The sequence below is a fragment of the Nesoenas mayeri genome, assembly GCF_963082525.1.
Source record: "Nesoenas mayeri genome assembly, chromosome: 14".
Lineage (NCBI taxonomy): Eukaryota > Metazoa > Chordata > Aves > Columbiformes > Columbidae > Nesoenas > Nesoenas mayeri.
The window spans coordinates 7,410,884-7,428,699 of record NC_137556.1 but is presented as its reverse complement, the minus strand read 5'-3'; the positions used below and the strand labels follow the sequence as shown (position 1 = coordinate 7,428,699).

The following is a 17,816-nucleotide window of genomic DNA, read 5'->3' as shown; positions in this document are numbered from 1 at the left end:
CAGAAGGTGCTGTAGTGCTGAATGCAGGCACCCACGCGCTGGCAGAATGCATCTTTCTGAGCCACAGGAAGAAAAGAAACGTGAGGAATCAGTGAGGTGCTCTCTCCAGTCCCGGCAAGTAGAAGCTGCAGCTGGAGGTGCTGCTTGGGCCACCGTGCTGTGGTTCCAAGGACATTGGTGTGTTCGGGGTGGGTTCCCTGCTGGGATTGGCCGTAGGTTGAAGAAGCTCTGAGCGATGTGCCTGCCTGGTGAGAGGTGACGCCTCGGCAGGCGTATCTGGGGCCTGATGCCATTAGTACTGCTCGGAAAAGAAGGAAGCGTGGAGAGTGGGGGGACTGGCCCCCTCTCCAGGCGGGGTGCAGCTGCCGTCCTCAGAGTGTTCTGACAGCTCCCCGTATTCACTGTTGTAAAAAGTCTGCCCTCCGACTTGGGACCCATACGACGGCCGACATCTGCCCCGCAGGTCCGACTGTTCCCGTGGCAGCTCTGCAGTTCGGCTGGGCCCTTTACTGCTGTGAGGGAGAGAGACACAGAAGATCAATCTGAGCACTCATGGAAAGCCTCTGTCCTGCTTAGAGAGATCCCAGCTTCAGGAAACATCATCTGCTAATGAACAGGGCAGAGGCAGGAATGGACCTACACCTCCATTTCAAAGCACAGCACCAGGCCTGGCTCTAAACCTAAGCACAGCCTGTATGTTTTGCAAAAAATCTGCACATAACTTGGTGACAGTTATTTCTGCTCTTCTAGATACCTTTGGGAAGCCCAGGAAAGGGTTGGGGCCCCAGTGAGCAGGGAGAGACAAGACATTGCCTCGGTTGCTCCTAGATTTGGCAGGAGTAACAGAAACTGATAGGAAATGAAAGAAGGTGATGAAGAAGATGTGGGAGGAAACAGCAACCACATCTCAGCACCTGCCAATACCAGGTGACTGCCAAGAAGCGAGGGCAGGGACACATTCAAGGAGAGGTTTAAGGGAAGTGTTTTCCAGAAGATGGGATGCCAGGTAGCCCATGGCATAGGAAACAACAGAAACATGCCGTAGGGATAAAAGGACAAGGACAAGAAGCAGGAGACAGTCTGATACAACAGCAGAGAGGCCACAGGGCTATGGCAAAGGGAAAACACAATGACCAGTCTGATCTGATGTTGGGAAGCAGAGAAGGTGAGGAAGAGGCTTGGGATTGGTCTTATCTACAAATGACCTGACATGGTTCGCTCAACACACTGTCTTGGAGACAAGGTCCCAGCCTGCTCTAGCACCAAGCAGAGATGAGTTGGCCAGGTTTTTGCCCAGTCTCCAAGTTTGGAGCAAGGACATAACCATCCATAACATCCTCAGCCCTGAGAGTGCCAGCTCAAGCTGTCAGGCTCAGTACTGGCATGTGGGAAGTCCTAAGGCCTGGACCATCCCTGCAATGCCACACTGGGGCCCTGTGCCACATGGGTCAGGGTTGGGTGAGGGAGGTGGCAGCCACATAAGTTTCCATCTTTCCCACCTGCCACTGCTTGAACAAGCCCTGATGCATTTCACCAAAAAATGTCCTTAAGCATTAACAGTCTTAATAACACCATCACTCCATTGTGCAGCCTTATCTTAAGAGACACATTCTCATTGAATGGGGACAGTTCATATTTTTAAACCCTAGGAAGCAGCAGTCAGGTCTGTTCTTTTTACATTTTGCCTCTCGTTAATGTGTGCATGGACTTATCTGGCTGCTGCTGCTGAGAGCCCCAAGAGTTATTTCCTACAGGGAGACACCAAGAATTGCCTTCTGGTCTGCGTTTGGCAGCAGGGAGGTCTGAGTGGCTAGACTTAAGGAGTACCTGAATCCACCTTCTTTTCTGTGTCGGTTTTCTATCCTCTCAAATTCCTCAGATGCCAGAACCATCCCACTGTCTGTCTGATTGTCCTGGAAGGAAGCAACAGGAGTTATCAGTAACATCCCTGTCGACTTATCAGAGTGGGAAGGGAAGAGGAATTATTTAGGAGATGAGATCACATGTATCTGTGATGGGAAAAAAACAAAGAGTAAGGGCACTTTACCAGCATATTCCATGGTCTTGCTGGAATTGCTGGAAGTGATTTTCTTAGCTGCCTTCTTAAAGGCAGTACATACAAAGGCAGGATTTGTGTGCGGAGTTCAGCGCCGCTTTTGGGGAAAAAAAAAGAGTACTCCCTGCCTGGAAGATGTGTTACCATCAAATCTGTGAGAGACAAGATTTTCCTCTGAGACTAAGGGTATGACTTAAGTTTTGCCACTATAGAAGATATAAGGACCAGCCCAGTTCAGAGACGCCAGGAGGATCCCTACTGCACACTGCTGTGTGGGTCAGGATAGGGGAGCTCCAGAAATACCCTCTGGATTTATCTAGTCCTGGCTGGATTTCAGTATAGTTAATCACACCATGTTCACAGATTTCAGAAGGGTGAAGAGCAGGCTCTTCTCTGAGGTCCTTTATAGTCCTGGCGTGTAGATCTAACCTCCCTATTTCACACTTAGGCAGTACATGCTGTGCCAGGTGGAGAAATGCATGTGCAGAGCACCGGACGGACTGAACAGAAATGACACAGACAGACTGACATTAGATAGGAGCAATCTTCCTCCCATGATCTTAACAGCAAAGATGTCAGGAAACAGCTGAACGTTTCTTTGCCCCTTGCTCAACCCCACTCAGATGCTACTCACCGGGTGTGTCTTATACATTGTATGTGTCATGGGAAATTCTTCAAATGTCTTTATCCTGGATGGACACCTGATCTGATTTCCTCCCGTCAAACACCCAGGGAACGAGACACAGTTGTAGTATCTGCTGACAGAAGCACACTGTATTCAGTAAATTCAACAGGGTCAATGTCCTGAATAAACAGGACCTGAACCCAGCCTCCTCTCTGTGCAACCAAAGTACACAGAGAGGCAGATGACCCAAATGGTGGATTTTGGGAGGCAAATAGGGTCACCTTAGGACTCATAACCCCATACTACTTCTGCAGTGGGAAGCACCCAGACTTTCTGATTGAATCAGACCCTGATTGCCTCCCCACTCTGGATAAGCAGAGTAATGTCATATAGATCCCAGGCATCAACTCCCCAGAGATGAGAAGCTGAGGCCTAATTGCTTGGGTTAGTTAGGAACAGATGGAATTAAGCTTCCACAATAGCAGAAGGGCAGCTGACACCTTATTTCCTCATGTACCTGATGGGTCATGATGCCTTTAGTAGGATGTGATGCTCGGGCAGTATAGCTAGAGGCAGAAGAAGGAATGCCATAGGCTTACCTGTCAAGGGCTCTTTCTCATCAACAAAGGAAAGCGATTTTGTATTTATAAGCAAGATGCTATGGCCTAAAGGCTTGGATCATATCTGATCACCTGGGATTTTTCCAACCTCTTGCTATTGGGTTCTCCTTGTGTCCCTCAGGTGCCCTTACAGCTCAGGCTGCTGGCTGCCTGCTGGACTCTCTCTGCCCTTTCTGGGGGATTCACCTTGCTGCTAGGCTGTGACAGCGTATCCTCATGTCAAAGTCCTCTTCATCGGAGTTTTGCTGGACAGAGGAAGGCACCTGGGAGAAACCATCATCTTCTGAGCTGTGAGAGTCGTTCAGTGGGATGTAATCCTTCCCTTCCTGGTAGAAAGAACAGTGAGTGGACTTATGAGGAGGGCTTTCCCACAAGAAAGTGCTCTACGAGCAGAAGCTGTCAGAGCTGGGCAGGAAAATTTCTGGCACCTATAATTTGCAAGAATACATGGACAGAGCACTGTGCTCCAGGGTCACATCACTGTGGCTTAGTCATGCCTGTGCTGGGATCCAGGGCTGAAAGGTTAAAATCAGGGACATCAGGATGAGACAGTACTCGTATGTAAGCATTTAGCTATCGTCAGCTGAAATGGAACATCAAGGAAATGTTAAAATCAGACCTGCATGCTCATTGCAGTTAAAAGTCCTAGTGAATTACTGCATGGCAGTGATTAGTAATAATTTCAGAGAAATTTGTATATCTGACTGCTGTAATGCAACAGTTGTTTGGTTCACATGGCCCTGACATTTAGATCTGACGATAGAGTTTCAGAAATCCTGGCGAAGTTCTGTTTTTCATTATGTGAGAGTGTGGGAGTCAGGAGTGCCAGGGCCTTGACTCAGCTGAAAAATTTCAAATAATTGTCTGGGGATTAGGATGGAAATACTGGATGACGACTGAGAGGGCACCCACCCTGCAAGGAGTGGAGCTATATTAGGATCCAGCAAGAGGGCTAACACAGAAATGAGCTCACCAGTAGCTCTGGGAAACAGACTTCTCTGATCCAGGAAACACTGTGTATTCCTGTGGCCTACACAAAGGTATTGCACTGGCCAGGGAGTCAGAGGAGGGCACAGCGAGGGAGCTGGCGATAGGAGAAGAAAGACCTGTCTGGAGCTGAGCAAGGACACAGAGAGGTTTTCACCTGCTGGACATTTTCCTGAAGAAGGTTCCCCAGTATCTCCACCAGGTCGGAGAAAGTTGGTCTCTCCTTGGGATCGCCATGCCAGCAGCTCAGCATTATGCGGTAGCTGCCAAGAAGAGATACTGGTTTTATGCCACAGAAACTCGTTCCTACCCCACTTTGCAGCTCCCACCCATGTGGTGCCCACTGGGACAGCAGGTACCTACACTGTGAAGGAAAGCTTGGCACCCCCCAGCACATTGGCCATGTGGACCTACAGGAAGGGGTGTAGTTCATTATGCACTGAATGTAACAGTGCACAAGGAGCTAATTTGGACACCTCTGATACCCTTCAGAGCAGGAAAGCATATTGTCCACTTACAGACCCATCCCAGTGTGGGTATGCAAGGGAAGTGATGTTCCTAGATAGCTCTGATCTGCACTCGACCCATCTGGCTTGCTCTCCAGGCAGCTGCCTGGTGTGAAGGGAGTATTGTCTCATCCCCTATCCTGACTGAAAGGTCTTTGCATCCCATGGAGGGGCCTTTCGTGTCCTATGCTGGGGATATGGGAGGTTTCTGACTCACATTTCTGCTGTGGCGTACTCTGGGGCTCTCATTCTGGTACCGTCTTTGAGCCTCTGGCAGAACTCCTCGTTGATCTGGACTCCAGGGTATGGAGATGCCCCTAAAGGAGGTTCAAAGAGGGGTGGGAACATGAAATGTGCCATCAGAAACCAGTCCTTCCTATGAGACAGCCCTTGCTCCCAAACCACTGGGAGATGCGGTCACTTACACACGGCCCAAGTCCTTGGTGCTGCCCGAGACAGGCTCCTCTGCCTCAGTGAGCAGGAGGCCACCTCTGCAGGCCTGTCTCCCATCACCCTGTTCATGGACGGGTATGGCCTCCATATTTTTTTACCTATTCTGATGTCTCTTCACATCACTCATTAGACATGCTGCAGAGCGTCAGGGCCTCCTGCACAGACTCACCCACCAAGCTGCTATGTGGAATGAGAGGTCCTGCCTCCCTCTGCAGTGTGTGACCCTCCTTAGCACTCACCTAGCGAGAAGATTTCCCAGAGGAGGACCCCAAAGGACCAGACGTCACTCTGGGTAGTGTAGACCTTGTCGAAGATGCTCTCTGGAGCCATCCACTTTAGTGGGAGACGGGCCTGCAAGAGGGAGAGTCAAGGCACAAGCGTTCAGCTGGGGACATGTTCCAGGACAGCCCTTCTAGTAGCAATGGTATGAAAGGAAACTAGAGCCGATAGCCCTGCTCCTCTCTCCCTGGGGGAATGGAGGTTTGGTGAGGTCAGAAGGAGGGGTGAAGACACTGAAAGGAGGAGGAAAGAGTATAAAGAAAAAAAGTAAATTAATGACAAGCTGGAAGGCAGAAGAAAGGAGACATAGGCCTGGTGGTGGAGGAGGAGGACAGCATATACATCGTTGGGCCAGTGGTTCCTGGTCCTAGCCACACAAGTGGTTCCACTCCTCCTTTTTCAACTTTTCCTCAGTTTATTCCAGCCCCAGAGCAGTTTATGAACACCCGAAGGAGGGGTAATCTGTATAGAGTTTGAGAAGATGGCACTCACACTGCCTTTCCTGACGTAGTCAGGGTCCTTGTAGATGTCCCGGGCCAGGCCGAAGTCACAGATCTTTACCACGTTGTTCTCTGACAGCAGGATATTCCGAGCTGCCAGGTCTCTGTGGATGCACTGAGGGCACATGAAGAGGAAGGAACAAAATCAGAGGGATGGGAACCACCATCAGAAGTGCAAAACACCCCCTCCTCTTTCCTTCCCTTGTGAACCTGAGGTGTAAAGTGAGAGTGATGGAGATGGGAAGGAGCTAAAACCAAAAATTTAAAAGGGAGGATGAAATGCAAGATAACTAAATTCCCAACTTTGTGTACACCAAACTGCATCAGACTTCCTGAGAAGTGTGAGGCAGATCACTGAATCCCTCTGTGTGTCACCTGTAAAGTAGCTGTAGGCAGGTCTTCTCTGGTCAGGCATGCACAAAAGAAGAGGCGAAGGAAGAGAAGGGTAAACTCACCTTTCGGGATGCCAGGAACTCCATGCCACGTGCAACCTGGAAGCTGTAGCAGATCAGGTCTTCCATAGTCAAGGGACTTTGCCACAAGTCATCCACTGTCCAGGAGTACAAGAAAATAAATAGACAGTGAACGGTCTCTTGTCCTCCTTGAATTGCTCCGGGGCTGTGGGATATAACTAGCCCTTTTATGAGATAAAGTTAGTCCTCAGTGCTAACTGGAGTAAACAGCTCCTCTCTAGGATTTTCTGGTTGGGTGGCAAAGAGCACATGGCAGGAACCTGCTGAAGTGTGAGGAAAATTAGGCCAGCCTCCAGCACGTTTCAGTTAGGCAGAGTTGGGGGTAACAGGGCTGGAAGGGACTCTGAAGGTCAGCTCATTGTTCCCATCCTAGGGAGGACCCAATGATGTCCCCCTAAATTCTCCTTTCTTTTAGCTAAAAAAATTCAAAATGGTTTAATTCCCCCTTTTGGGTTTCGAGAGTCTATTACAAGAGATAAGAGATGTCTGTCCAGGGAATTGCCACAGAACAGTGGGGTGATCAGCTCCAAGGCTGGGTCCCAGTTCCCCATGTCATGCCCATTCCCCAGGTTAGCCGAGTCTGGCATGTTTCTGGTGGGCCAGGTGAGGGGCTGCTGCAGGGCTGGAGTATTACCTTCCTGGATCTGCTGTGCTGTCTGGCTCTTGTGCATCAGAAAGCGGTTGAAGATCGCGCTGTCGCTAGTCCCAGAACGACTCCTTCTGTCTGCTCTCACTGCCTCCACGATGGACTGGACCTGAATACGCAGCCTGGGAGACTTCTCCTGGCAAGGAGAACAAAAACGTCAGCAGGAACAAACACTGTAACCCCTGCACGCTTGAGCTGCACAATCTTTTCCTGTCGGTAGATTGTAATTCTGGCCTGGAAGCACCTATCTTCCATTGCAGAAATTACATCCTGAATGTGTCCGTGAATCAGGATCACTGTGTAAAGTTGACCTGCTGCTAGAGGGTGTCTTTGTCCCATTGTCACCTTCCAGGCTATGCATCTTCCTTCTCTAGCCACAAGAAATGTCCCTAGCGGCAAAGGAAGCTACTTACCCTGTAAGGACTGAATCCTTCCCGCTTGGCCCGCAGGTAGTTCGAGAGGTTTCCATACTTGCAGAACTCAACAATAACCATGAGTGGACCTGGAGAGAAGATGCCAAAGGTCAGGGGAAGAGGTAGGGGCTTGGGATAGGCAGAATTTGCCCCAACGCATGTTATGTGCAGTCCTGCTGAGCTGTGGCACCTGTCCTAAGTGCACAAACACACCAATAACATCCCCACATGTCCCTGCAGTCACACATGTGGCCAGCAGAAAGGACATGGGACAAGCACTGACCTCTGGAAGCAGACACAGACTGTTGCCCTGGGATATTTACCATTGGGTTTGGTACAGGCACCCAGCAAATTCACTACGTTGAGGTGATTCCCGATGTGAATGAGGATCTTCAGCTCTGACATCAGTGCCTTGTGCTCGCTTGCAGTAGCTCCCTCTGGAAACACACAGACCATGTCATGATGCCTTCTCATGGCTTTTCACTCCCCCTCACCACCCTTCTCTTAGCAGACTGTTGATGCAAGTCTTGCTGAGGAGGCTGTGACCCCAAAGCCTTGGTACATTTTGTTACTGCATATTTCCTTATGAAATGTCAGAGCCTTCTCTGGAGCTCCATTCTGTAATGCTTATAGTGCTCCCAGAGCAAAGGACAAGACAACTGTGTCCAACAGATTTTTCCTTGTGATAGTTGTGCAGGGAAAAAGATCACTTGAGGCTTACATAGAGATGCACACGTTTGAATCTCTGCCCTTTCAGCCTCCAAATAGAGATAACAAGCCGTAAAACAATTTGAAAGAAAATTAAAAACAAAAGACATCTGAGTCTTTTGATCATGACAGAAGATAAGAACTGTCACAGCTCAAACAGAGAATATCTTTTTATGATTGCTCTCCAGCAGCAAACACAGTGTTGTGCCCCTGCCAGTTCTCTGTACTGCGTTTTCTCCCAGAGTGCCTAATTCGCACTAACTCTTGATCCTCTGTTTTTACCCTCAGGGCTTGTTCTCTGGTTTTTTGTGTCTTTTTCATACTTCTCTGCTTCCCTATATGCATTTTGCCTTACTTGGGAGTTTGTAAATTTAGTCTGAGAGAGAGAAGCATCCTCTTGAACTGCAGCTGATGGGCCAGGTGAGAGCCATGCCTCAAAGGACTGCAAAGCAACCTTGCCTGGCCGGGCTTCTCTCCACATATGCTGTGCAGATCATCTGTGCACTTGCAGTGCTAAGTGCTGCTAAGATGAACCATGACTTGGTTTCCACATACAGGCCACTGCTGGCCAGACACTGTCTTGGTATTTTATTGGGTGCCAAACTACAGAATAATGTTTTGGATGTCTGAAAAAGTGGCTATAAAAGCTTAAAATCTCACTCTGGATTGACTAGGCTTTGGGTGCAAAGCCAATTCAACCCTCAAAGCTGGGTAAGAACTGCCATCTGCTTCCTTACCCAACTCTGAACCTGGCCTGTAAACATGAAATACAGGCATATTTGGAAGAAGGCAATTGGGAGCAACACTTCCTTCAGTGACCTGCCAAAGAGGGGCTCTGGATTCTTGTTCTTCCTTTGAGACAAATCTCATTCTTTGCCTTTCTAGACAGCTAAATTTCCTTGAAAGATGGGTTCCCTAAGTCCTGGCTGTCTGCTCTGCCACTTGCTTTTCAGTGCAGCTGAATGGGGTGAAAGCACCGATGTGGGGAGAACAAGATGACCAACTGTATTGAGGCCATGAGGCCATAAATTAAAATGCTGGCTCCAGCCTCTCCCCTAATTCAAGACTGGCCCAGGCAGAAGCACCCCGGAGTGCTTGTGGGAGATAAAACATTTTCCAGTGCCTTAACAAATGCTTTATATGAAAGATGGGCATTTATAAGGTGGACATGCCCTAGCAGATGCCTCATCCTTTGCTGTCCCCATGGACTCTATATTCGGTTTCTCTCTCCACATACCTTTCAGCATTTTGACTGCTACGGTCTCACAGCTGTTACTTTTATTGATCCCAAATGCTGATGCTTCCACCACCTTCCCAAAGGCACCGTGACCCAGGACTTTACCTATGAGCAAGGAGAGAGGTAGTGTGAAGGAAGGCAGGTGCAGCAGATGCAGAATGGAATAAAAAAACCAAAAAACCCCAACAGGAAACCATGGGAACAAGAGAGAAAAAAGGTCATAAAGGAAAAGGAAGGAGTGGAACGTGTGCCCTTCCCAGGTGGCTGCTTGCTCTGGTGGTGAGAATAAGAGAAAGGATGATGGGAGGAACTGAGATAGAGCTGGCATGGACAAAGCTGAGGAAGGAAATGGCCCTGCAGAAATGAGGAGCTGTTTGTTGCCCTCATGCAGAGTGTGTGGGAAAGGTAAATGTGACACCTTGCAGCAGAGCAGTTAGGGCTAATGTCACTGCTTTGTGCCTCAAAGGTAGTCTGCAGCCCTTTTAACTCTCCCAGATAGAGAGAAGAGACTGAAAGTGGATGTCTCATCGTGAGGATCATGGATGCAGTCCTGGTCCTGAATTTAGGCTACCTGCTGTGGACTGGACTGTTCTGTCCAAGATGGCCAGTTAGAGAATATGGGGATAGGTATGGAAGCATGCCTAGAGGTCTCCTGGTCTCAGTGATGCCTGTGAAGGTACACTGGTAGAGTCTGGGCTTACAGTTGGCTCAGATCTATCCACAGTCAGACACAAAGAGATCTTCCAGGCACAGCTGGGTTTCAGGGACAGTGTGGAGAAGAAGATGGAACATCTGAGGCTGAGAGAAGGTATTAAATATGAAGAGGTGTGTAACAAAGCTGGAGGGTGAGTTTGCAGGGTTGGTGGGAAGCCCTGGCTGCAGCACGCAATGGCAGGGAGGGGGTCCGGCTCACCTAGGCGCAGGCGGTCCCGTGGGAACTCCCACTTGCTGGAATCATAGGGCAGATACTCGCACTGATCCTCCAAGGGCACCTCGCCGGGGTCCATGATGATGGAGAGGTAGCCCGTCTTGATGTCTGCATGGGCAGGCTGCAGGAATCAGCCAACACAGATGGTGAGGAGATGCCTTCCCTGCTCTGGGTGCTGACTCCCAGAGGGATTTGGTTCCTTTGCCTGCCTTTACCTGCTTCCCCCTGGCATTCCTGTCACGTCCTTTACCACAGCCCTTATGCACCTTGTTTTTGGCAATGAGAGTGCTTGAAGCAGCACTCAATGACCCCCTCATACAGCCCCACACCACATACAGCCCCAAGTCCTGCTAAGCCACCTCCCCTGCTCTGGGACAGAGACAGTCACGTACCCTTTTGATGTTACAGAAGATGAGGATAAGGAGGATCCAGAAGAAAACAGCAATAACCCCAGTCCCAATCAGGATGACAATCTCCACATTTGTCCTGTCATCAGACCCTGTGGGACAGAAAGGAAATTGTAGCTTTGGAGATTCCCATTCCATGCCCCAGCTCAGCTGTCCCTTGTGGCCTGGTTCAGGATGTGGGGAGACCGAGGAGGTGTGTTTGCCTGAGCTAAACATGCTCTGGACTACAGCAGCTGCTGTGACAACACCATGCCACCAGCAAGGCCAAGGGGCTTTCACTGCCTCCTGCTGCCTGGTGTCACAGGGAAGAGGCATGGGACCTTGGCCACTCTCCTACTCCACCCTTTCATCCCCAGGGATGTTGTGGCTGCTGGTACCTTCCACAGAGACGCTGGCTGAGGAGTTCACACAGCCCTTAGCGTTGCAGACGCTGCACAGGTAGAGCCCAGCATCCTCCTCCCTCACCCTCTGAATGCTCAGTCTCTGGTTGAAGTCTGCCAGGTCGATTCCTGTAAAGCACAGAAGGTTGTGGTCACTCACAACGAGAGGGGATTAGTATACTGGACTCATTCACGCTCAAAATAAGGCTCCTATTTTTCAGCTGGTACATTTTAGAGAGCAAAGTGAAATTGCACCAGCTGGTAGAGGCTCTCTTCTGCGGACTGATAATAGCCCCAGAAATATCCTGGAGGGTCCTTCCCCAGGAAGTGTTTGGAGGAGATGAAACCCTGCAGACAATGCTGGATGGGGACTGTGCCCAGGGAGTCCAGCTGGTGTGTCAAGCTCTGCTTCAGCTCCAGGATCTTTTCCTTTCCCTCTGCAATTAACCTGGATCCTTCCCGTGTTCCTACCATGGGATCTGGGTTTGTTCCTGCACCCGCAGAGATGCCAGGCACTGGGCTGGGAGTAAGAAGGTAAATGGTTTATCTCTCTCTGCTCTCCAGCTGAATGTGCACATGCACAGAAAGAGCTGAGCCAGGCCCCAGGGCATAGACTTGGCTGGCAAGACTGCATCAAACTGGGATAGAACATGATCAAAAACAGAGTTCAGCCAATTCAGAGAATGGGCCCCTTTGCCTGGGCACAGCAACTCCCAGAACCCAGCAGTGTTCGAATCTCTAGCTGCTGGACATGATACCCTGCCTTTGATTCACCCCCCAGCCCTCTGTACCTGACACTTCTTCCACCAGTTTCTCGTCTTTGTACCAGCTGATTTCAGGAACATGGTTGCCGTCCACCTTACAGCGCATCTCTATGGAGTCACTGACGTTCACCCAAATGTCTGTCAGGTTCTGCTTGAGGCGGGGGATCTCCAGGGCTGGAGGAGCAGCACAAAGAGGAGGAGGGGAAAACGGGAAACTGATTGATCAAAAGAATATCTGTGTTCCTGGGAGGCTTTGGGTCTCTGAACCCTGCTGAAGGGTGTATTGAGAACCCAGGTACCCTGCCTTTGCCACCTTGAATTTAGCTTGCTTGCATGGCTTTCCCTGGGGATGGACTGGGAAGCTGATGGCAACAAGAGCACCACCTCTCCTCCGTCACTCCCACCTGCCCTGCGGACCCTCACCCTGCACAGAGATGTATTTCTTGTGGCAGTGCTTCTCCCGGGTCTTCCTGTTCTGCACCTCACACACGTAGTCTCCCTCCTCGCCCAGGGAGATGTTTGGGATGGTGAGCAGCAAGGTTGCATCGTTGGAGTCAGGCTGGAAGCGCAGCTCCCCCTGCATCTTGGTGGCATAGTGGTGGACGTTCTTGCAGTCCAGCACAAGGGGGTTGCCCTCCTCGTCGTGGAGCTTGGAGAGGTTCAGCCGATACCATTGCAGGTTCTCATAGGTGTAGTTGTCTGCGTTGCAGCTCAGCTGTAGGTCCTGCCCCTCTATGGGCTCCTCTGAAGGCTGGGACTCAATCTCAAACCCATCTGGAATGGCTTTCAGGAAGGAAATGAACATGTGAATGAGGTTTCATGGCTGAGCTGCCAGACACAATGAAATGGTCTCTTTGGACTCAGCTCTCCGAGACCTCTCTGTCTTCATTGAGGGTAAAGGAAACCAATCTAGAACAGAACTGTGAGATGCGGTCTGCCAGCAACCAATGGCTTTAAGCCCAGTGAGTGCTAAGGGATATGCTGAATTCCCAGGGTCAAATTAAGATGGGGTCACAAGAGAAACACAAGTCTGGGAGGTCTGAATTAGGCTGTTACAGCTCTTGGCTCAGCTGAAGCATTCTGTATTGCACACATGCCTGTTTTTACGCATGCAAGCAGCTACACAGCCAGGCCAGACTACTGCACACGCAGAGAATTACTGGAACAGCAACTGAAGATGTTCATCTGTCTCCATAAAAGCTGGTGGCTCTGACAGCACAGGTAGTGCCTACAGGGGCCATGAGCCCAGGCTTCTGGGGTCTGCCCACAGAGGGACGAAGGTAAATCTCTGCTGTGCTATTGGTGGGGTCCATGTCCTCAGTGAACAGGGTCAGAATCCTGCCAGCACTGGTTACCGCTGGCAGGAATCTTATGCAGCCCCATATAAGCCACGACTCCAGCTCACGCTGCAGGGCTCCCAGCTTCCTCCTGCCACCAAAATCCCCTGGGGACCCAGCCGAGGGACTCAGGCCAGCAGGACCCTGCCTGGCGCGGGTCGGGCAGTGCCACTAGAGGATGCTCTTGGACCAGGCACATCCCCCGCCCAGAGAGCTGCCTGGGCCTGCGCCAGCAAGAGGTCCCCCTCCCAGGACCTGCCAGGACTGCTCCAGGACCTGCTCCAGGGCAGCGCTGGCTCGTCCCCAGGTCTGCCTGCCAAACTCTGCCTGCACAATCTTCTGCCATGGCTCCAGGCTTCTGCCACTCAGCAGAGCTCTGGGGTGGCCCTGCTTTCCCACTGGCTTCCCTGTCACTGTTCAGGGTGCTAACTGTGAATGACAGAACCCGGCGGTTGTAGGGTCCTGCCTGTTTCAAGCAGAGAGCTTGGCTGGTGCAGGTGGAGGGGATGGATGTCTGCAGTACTCACTGGTCACGTAGAAGTAGATCAGCCGCTTGTCTCGACCCACTTTATTAGAGGCGATACACTTGTACATAACTGAAACGTTGGCCTCTTGGATGGCCAGTTTGCTGACTGTCTGATGAGGGAAGAGAACAAACGAAGGAGTTAGGAAAGGCGAGAGTGAAGGGAAGTAGCATCAGTGCTACTCTCTGCCAGCCAGCAATGCACACAGGCCCCACTGCACAATGACCCCAGGCAGCAGCTGTACCTGGGAAAAGGTTATGCAAAAATAGCCCCTTATTCAATAGCCCTTTGTGCATGTCAAGACTCATTGACTGGCTCTAGCAACAGCAACATGGTTTTATTCCTGATCTCTGCTCATTTTTATGGATCCTAGCCAGCACAGATGCCTCTCCATGTGAGCAAACTTCTTGCTAAGCCCCTTGGGTCACTGTGGGAATAGGCCTGTGCCCAGCAAGGAGGACATGAACATGATGCAGGACCGAGGGAGTGGCTAAGCTCCTGCCAAGCATTGGGGAGAAGGGGAAGGGCCACCGAGGCTTTGATTCCCTGAGCCCTCTGCAGCTAAGTGGCTACTTAGTGTCCAACAGAATTCAGTGGCATTTGTAGGTACTTACAGACCTTAAAGCGCTCCTTTTATCCATAAGGGCAAATAAAACCTGTGGAAGTCTCCCAGCTCTCATCACTTCAGGAAGAGCTGTCATCTTCTCCCTTTAAATTCCAAGTGTACATAGACAAGGTCCTAAAAGCTTCCTCCTCCCTCCTCCCAGCGAGACATGTCTAAGACTGGGTGAACAGCCAGGCTGCTGTCCTGTGGGAGCACTGACCCAGGAGATGCTGCCACCAAATGAGCCAGGAAAGGCAGCTGGGGAGTGCGGCTGCCCTCCTCCTGCCGGCTCACGCTGCACACGTGTGAGCTGCCAAATGTGCTACAAGCACTCCCCTTAGAGGACATCTGCAGTTTGAAGCGCAGGTTTCTCCTCCCTCCCAGTTTAAATGACAAGTTAACCACATGCAAAAATCTAATAATTTTTAAATGCTAAAGAAAATGTGCTCTTAGTAGTTTCCCTAAACTACTACTTTGCCTTTACCATTCATCCCATGGACTTTGAGAAGCATTTCTGTTCTAAGTGGCAATGTTTTAGCTTGTGTCAATCAGAAGGAATGGTCATTCATTCAGTGCATATTCAATACAGCTGAAATGCCATTATGATTAGTACTTTTGTGCATTGCCTTTCTATTTCTTGGGGTTATTCAATACAGCTGAAATATTGCTGGCACCTTTGTGTGCTGCCTTTCCTGTTTCTGGGGGATTTTCCTTCTAGTCTGCGCTGTTACGTTTGGGTTAGGGTTTCTGGATTTGACATCACCCTGCTGTCTGCAGTGCGTGGCTGTGCACTATACACCCTATGCCTCACTCTGGCCTTTCCAGACAAAACAAAAAACAGAGGAGGTAAGAGAAGACAAGCAGAAAGGAGAAGGGGGGGAGCATAAGAAGATTTGAGGAAATAGCATCCCACCACAAGTGGAACAGCTCTCTTCTCCCAGAGCTCTTGCACATCCCTGGCCTGCACAACCTAAGGTGGATCTCCAGGACAGTTATAACCAATCGATGGAATGAGAAGGACACAGCTGAGCAGCAGGAGGAACAGGAAGAAAAAAGGGGAAAGATCAAAAGGGACCAAGACGAGAGTCACATCTGGAGGGGGACACAAGGGCTTTTCATCCAGGAGCTCCCACCACCCCTGCTTGCCTCCCTGGGGGACACAGGTCCCTGCCTCTCCCTTTGGCTGCTCTGGGAGGAGCAGCATCTGCCCCTGCCACCTTTCTGGCAGAGTGACGAACTGCCGGCCAGGCCAGGGGACGGGAAGTGCCTTTGGAGGTGTGTAGGAAAACAGGAAGTGACTTTCGGAAACGGGGGCCTGTTTGTTTGTTCTGCATCCCTCTGCGAGCGGCTGGTGCCCGACACTGGCAGGAACAGGAACCCCGTCATGGCGCAGACCTGACACTCATGGCTACCAGAGAGACAGAAAGAAACAGGCGGCGAGCAGCGTTTGGTAGTTTGCAGGTCACACGCTGCAATGAGGGAGAGATGTTCCTTCCAGAGAGGAAATGCTGTGATGGAGAAGTGGGTTCTGCGGGGCACACGTGCTCTCAGTCACAAATACGCAGCGGATGGACGCCAGCTTCTCCGTACCACCCTCGCCCCACTGGGATGGGGACAGCTGGATTAAAAGCTCCCCCACACACATCCATATTCCCAAGGTCAGAGATTTCCTGGTCAGTCTGTGACTCCTGCTCTTCTATCCCAGCTGCTGAGGCTGCCCTGCGGGGTTTGGCTCTCCCAGAACAGCTCATGCAAGAGGGCTCAGAAACGGCCCTGGGAGCCCCCAAAGCACGTGCTCCCCCGTGCCTCCCTAGCTGGGTGCCCTGTGTTCAGCAGCGATCGGTGTAAACCCTCCTGCGCAGTCATCCCCAGCAGGAGCCTCTCTGGACACAGGGTAATTTCTCAAAGATGACAGCTCTCCCTCGCCCTGGGGCTGCCTGGTACTGCAGAGCCCCAGAGCTGGGAACGGCTGCTGATGGTTTACTTTAGAAGCAGAGGTGTGAAGCCCTCCCCAAACCTGGTTCTGCCAGGCTCATTTCCAAGCCACTTTTGCTGGCTGATCACAAATGACCTTTTCGAGGCTGCCTGTCTCCAGGACGGCTTTGGGGCTACAGCCTCACCTTGTTCCGCCCCTCCACAAACTCCACCCAGGTGTCGATGCTCTCGATGGGGTTCACCGCGTCCTGCTGAGACACATCTTTCCAGTCCTTGCACTCTGGCATCCGGTCCCGCTGATGGCGCCTTGCTGCCCGGTGCCTGCTGTTGCTAATCCAGCAGCCGGGGAGGGGAGCAGAAGAAAGAGGAGAGAGATGGAGAGAAGGTCAGCTGGGAAAGAGGCATCAAAAATAGCATTGTGTCTGAGAACTGATGACCCCGTCCTTTGACTCTGCAAAATTTTCTGCATATCTTGGTTACACAGTCTTAATGTGTTTTATAAGGGTGCTCTGCAATCACTAGTGAGGCAAACATTATCTATGGATGTGAAAATTGAGGCAGGGAATGGATACTGGTGTCCCAGGCAGTGTCTTCACCCCCAGATCTGTGATTTCATCTTTCCCTACTAGGGCTGGAGAAAGGAAGGGGTGAAATCCATTCATGTGTGCCTGGGGCAGTTCTTGATGCCACTTTGCTCTACAACAAGGCCTTAAACCCCTGCTGTGACTGAGCGTCAAGGGGAAGCTGAGCACCCAAAAAAAGTGGCAAGGGTGCGTGCTGGCAGTGCAGGGCAGAGTGCTCAGTGGGGCAAGCACATTGGTGAGCTGTGTAAACAACAGGAAGCTCAAAAGTAGCCTCCTGCATCCTCTGGAGCTGTGCTAGGCAGAAATACGGTGGCCTTGGGAGACAGTGCTCATAAGTCACGGGCCCCTCTGCTTCCTGACAGGGCCACAGTGCGCTTGCATGCAATGGAGAGCTCTCTGGTGTTCCTGGCTTGGCAACAGCCCGCACAGGGCTGCAGGACCTGGCTTCCTCCAGGCACCCTGATGTCCTCCACCCTGCCTGTTCTGGCTACAACTCCCCAGCATCCCTCTTCCTTCTTCCTGCAAGGCTGCTGCTAAAAAATGCCACTGCAGCCCTGGCTGCTGCTGGCCCAGCTTCCCGGGGCACAGGCAGTGGGCAAGCGCTCTTCCTGCCTACCTGTCAGTGCTGCCTGCACAAACACCCTCCTGGCAAAGCATCCTGGAAGCTGGCAGGAATCTGGCACTTCCCTTGGATTCAGCAACTCTTCCTCACACACAGCAGCTCTGTTCCTCTGCCTACAAATGCTTTTGTTTCCATTGTCACCCAGCAGAAGATGAAGGACCAAAAACCCACAGGGACCTTGGTGCAGGAATGGGGTGAACCCTAGCTGCTCTCTCAGGGTCTCACCAA

At 51.1% G+C, this 17,816-nt stretch overlaps 1 protein-coding gene across 1 annotated transcript in view; it reads right to left on the bottom strand.

Moving 5' to 3' along the window:
• Positions 1-292: 292 nt before the first annotated feature.
• FLT4 (fms related receptor tyrosine kinase 4) overlaps positions 293-17,816 on the bottom strand; it is a gene marked incomplete at both ends in the record, with an annotated part of 54,163 nt that continues 36,639 nt past the window's right edge. The window contains 20 exons of the mRNA XM_080353502.1: positions 293-512; positions 1,828-1,913; positions 2,691-2,811; positions 3,488-3,627; positions 4,446-4,551; positions 5,012-5,111; positions 5,487-5,598; positions 6,019-6,141; positions 6,482-6,576; positions 7,134-7,281; positions 7,559-7,647; positions 7,882-7,995; positions 9,504-9,608; positions 10,417-10,552; positions 10,824-10,930; positions 11,216-11,347; positions 12,010-12,156; positions 12,406-12,765; positions 13,847-13,955; positions 16,568-16,706. Coding sequence (XP_080209628.1) covers positions 293-512; positions 1,828-1,913; positions 2,691-2,811; positions 3,488-3,627; positions 4,446-4,551; positions 5,012-5,111; positions 5,487-5,598; positions 6,019-6,141; positions 6,482-6,576; positions 7,134-7,281; positions 7,559-7,647; positions 7,882-7,995; positions 9,504-9,608; positions 10,417-10,552; positions 10,824-10,930; positions 11,216-11,347; positions 12,010-12,156; positions 12,406-12,765; positions 13,847-13,955; positions 16,568-16,706 — 2,689 coding nt within the window. The remainder of the gene's footprint in view (positions 513-1,827; positions 1,914-2,690; positions 2,812-3,487; positions 3,628-4,445; positions 4,552-5,011; positions 5,112-5,486; positions 5,599-6,018; positions 6,142-6,481; positions 6,577-7,133; positions 7,282-7,558; positions 7,648-7,881; positions 7,996-9,503; positions 9,609-10,416; positions 10,553-10,823; positions 10,931-11,215; positions 11,348-12,009; positions 12,157-12,405; positions 12,766-13,846; positions 13,956-16,567; positions 16,707-17,816) is intronic.